Here is a 4063-nt window from a genome sequence, read left to right on the forward strand (position 1 = left end):
TTCCTCGGACAAAAACAGAAACGCCATTGTTTATAGCACTAAATTTGTTATAATCAATATAAGATGTCTCTCTAACATAAATCTCACAACACTTTCCACGTTTCTCTGCTTCTTGGAGCACCCACAATCTTCTGTTACCAGCAGTGAACCATAGTCCATCTTTTTGGTAAACAGATATACTAGGAATACAGTGCACATTAGTTAAACCTTTGAGGATATCGTCCAGCGTTTCCCCAATCGGGCTTAGTATTGCATTGGACTTTCAAATTGTGATATACTGCAATATTGTTAACTATATTGCAATGTGTAATTCAGGTAAGGTTTCTGTAGTAGGAGCCTTTTGATGGCCATATTCAAATTATTTGTTCTATTTTCACCAGATTGTCATGGATTGTGCATCTTATGATACATATTTACCTAACAGGTTTGAATTCTGAATATGAGCCATCTGTTTTGAATGCTGGAAAAGGTAAATGTTTTTGGAACAGGTTAAAGTTTTTGGAGAAGGTGTCCTTTTGCCCATATTCGAGTCGTTATTGGCTTTACGTTCAAAAGGTTTCGGATACTGGAGTAGTTTAAGGTTTAGAAACAGGTTTCCTTTGATGGTCATATTTTAGTTATATTTGGTTCTGTCTTTACCACATTTTGATGGATGAAGTGTCTTGTAATTCTGATGCTCAATCCGAGCCATCGGCGGATTTTATGGAGCATGTCAGATATTAAGGTAAACAATGGCCATTGCTTATTCAAACTTGCATGATTAATTGCTATGAAAATGAATCACAAAATATAGGTTCAGATACGGAGAGTTGCCTAGATTATCCAGATGCTTAGGCAGCTTTACATTTTATGAATAACTCAAAATGTGTAGGGTCTTGAAGTTTGTTATATAATATATCCTGTCCATGCCAAATCAGACAGGTAATGTAATTATTGATGTGTAATATAGAGGTAGATCAGATCTTGATTGTCTGGATGCCGAGTGAGGTGAAATGTTTTCAAGTAGTTCAAAATGGGTTTGAATATTTTAATAAAATGCTACTTTGACCAATTTTTTTGATTCCTGTGACTTTGCATCTCAAACACAATGAAGGCTAGTTTCAGATAAATTAAATAAACACTGGTTCTGTCTCACTTAAAATGCAAGCATGAGACCAGGTTGATGCTAAAGATAATGAAATAAATCGACAAATGACGTTTAATCTTGTAAATAAATGAATTTAAATAAGTATGTATATATTTCGTGTATATGTAACAAAGTTTGATAATACTTGACTTTAGGAATACATTTATGTTACTCTAAACTTAAACAACCTCTTAAACAACAGTATTTCCCCAAACAATTGCTGAAACAAACTAATTTATGGGAGAATTTCCTCCCGCAACTGGGCTGAGCTGAATATTTTATGAAATAAAACAACTATTTACTATGTTCCAAGCTATCAACACATCACATTTTACTTCATTAATCGATGCTTACATGTTTGTAAATATCTAACTTTATTAACATAAATATAAAGTTAACTATAATACTATGATGCAAACTATATACCATAGCTTTTCACAGTTGTTCTTCTTAAACCTTACATGGTGCATTTAAAAAGAAAGAAGTTATCATTTTATTCATTTCCCAACACAATGTTAAATTGTAATTACCCAGTTGAAACGGTGATAGTTTATTAATAAGTACAGATAAAACTAGAAGTTAAGATAAATAATTATTACAAATCATCTACATAAATATTTGAAAATTTGCGTATTAAGTAAGTATAGCTCAAAAGTCAAAAGAATTTGCATGAAAATTAAATTTCATCTCAAACGTCTGCGTAGTGTCACAAAAAGTAAATTTGAAATATCTGTTGTAATAGTATTTTTGACGCAAAATGGCGTGTTGTTTTCAGATGTCCTTTCATGTACTTAATATTTGAAATTCTAAAGTTTAATTAATGTTTGCTCGGTTTATATCTATGATTGAACTCAGATATAGCACAGGTACAAGATTCAACGTCATTCAAAACCAAAGGACGACATGTATATATGTGAATACTTTTAAACAGTTCTCCGCAGTATTTAACATACAACATTAGATACAATTAAATCAAGAATCGCTTACGTAAGCTACAAATGTCAGTTAAGTTATGCCTAAAATAATACACAACTACATGTAGACAACATTGAGAGGGTGACCATCTTAAATGGCCCCGCTTGAATAATGGACAGAAGAATGAAAAGCATTTCAGAGGATTTTGCTGTGACCTTAACCTATGATTAGAAAGTTTATAGCTGTATAGAACTTTAATTCAAGCTCATCACCACTTACCTAAGGACATTTAGTTGGTTTTATCTGAGCGAGATAAAGCCAAAAGAAATAATTAATGATAAAAAACTGGATTCTAAAGAGATCTGCTATTACCTTCACCGTTGAGCTTGATACTTGGATCAAGGTCACTACACACCCTTTACCCAAAGGCTCTGCTTAAATATGTGAAGTATGACCCAGATAGAGAAAGTTTATATGCTCTGAAAAAAGACTTTTGCATTATCGATTTTGACCTTGACTCTTGACCTAAACATTTTTTATGGTCACTTCACACCCTTTGACCGAATGCACTCTATGGGTAAAGTATATGCCAGATTGGAACCAGGCGTGAAAATATATGATCCGGACAAGAATTGTCATATAATTCTGCTATGGCCTTAACCTTAGACCTAGAAACTTGGTCCAAAATCACTTCACACCATTTAACAAAAGGCTCAATGTGGGTGAAGTATTCGTCAGATTCGGCCAGTGGAGGAAATATTTGCCCCCGACAAATGATCTCGGACAGACAGACGGAGGGACGTAAATATGGACGGACGTAAAGACGGACAGACTGATCACTACAGGTCGCCCGCAGAGCGGAGCCCTAATAATGCAATTAAAACCAGAACAAAGCACCATATAAATAAAATACAGCGTTTGGATTTTTTACATTTAAGGGGGTTGTCATTGGTTTCATCAAACATGGTCACAACAACATCCCTGTTCTCCAGTTGTTCAGATGTTTCTGAATCTGAACCCATATAAATTGGAATTCTTAGAATATCAAGTGAATTATTTACAGCCTCCTCATAATATCTTATTTCCCTTTCGTTTTCAACTTTTCCCTCCATCACTGTTTCAGTTACATTTGGTTTTGCTCTGCTATAATGCTGACCCAAGACATCAAAATCAGAGTCAACATTAATAATATACTGGTTTTCACTTCCTACATACATTACATTGACATCTCTAGAAATGTCATGATCAAAACATAGACTTTCTTCACGTTTCGTTATTGACATTTCATTAAACGTGTAAACATTGCGTTTAAGTTCGGTTGAACATATATCAGTGGTATCCATCTTCTCAATATGGTTTTGATACGTGTAGGAGCTGTTAGGGATCGTTTGCAAACACGTACTGTGGGGTTTATCATTTGGTTCTATTTTCTTTATCGGCATGTTTTGCCATAGATACCCACCCGGGTTTCCTCGGACGTAAACGGAATCGCCATCGTTCCTTGTAGTAAACTTGTTGTAATCAATGTACGAGGTCTCTCGAACATAAATTGCGTTACACTTTCCACGTTTTTCAGCCTCTTGGAACACCCACAACCTTCTGTTGTCAGCTGTAAACCATTTTCCATTTTTGTTGTAAACAGAAAAATTAGGAATGGAGTTCACATTAATCCTTCCAGTCAGAATATCATCCAGTGTTTCGCCAATCGGTCTGTATGCATGAGAGGTACAACGACCAAACGTACGTCCAATAGAATCCTGGCTAAAACAAATTTCTGATGGTCGCAAATACATTTTGCTTTAAAGTAACAACTTTCGATACCCTGAAAGCATTTGTAAACCTCACTTTGATCAGCTGTTATCTTTATGGGGTTTCCACTATTATAGTTTTTAAATAACCTTAGGTTTTCTGATACTGGATGCCTTACGTAATCGTTATGGTGCACATTATATCATGTCTACTAACAGATAGAACAACTTATATATACCTGCTGTGAATTTCCTTTATAATTTTCATGATATG

General features: G+C 34.6%; 1 protein-coding gene across 1 annotated transcript; it reads right to left on the reverse strand.

Moving 5' to 3' along the window:
• Window positions 1-2880: 2880 nt before the first annotated feature.
• Window positions 2881-3851, reverse strand: LOC128177674 (uncharacterized). Its single transcript, XM_052844500.1, has one exon. The coding sequence runs from the start codon at window positions 3832-3834 to the stop codon at window positions 2881-2883; it is 954 nt and encodes a 317-aa protein (XP_052700460.1). The 5' UTR covers window positions 3835-3851.
• Window positions 3852-4063: the final 212 nt, after the last annotated feature.

This window comes from Crassostrea angulata, chromosome 1 (genome assembly GCF_025612915.1).
Source record: "Crassostrea angulata isolate pt1a10 chromosome 1, ASM2561291v2, whole genome shotgun sequence".
In the NCBI taxonomy this organism is placed as follows: domain Eukaryota; kingdom Metazoa; phylum Mollusca; class Bivalvia; order Ostreida; family Ostreidae; genus Magallana; species Magallana angulata.

What these genes read in the sequence shown, in the direction of transcription:
- LOC128177674 (XM_052844500.1), bottom strand. Translation starts at nt 3,834, where the DNA reads ATGTATTTGCGACCATCAGAAATTTGTTTTAGCCAGGATTCTATTGGA.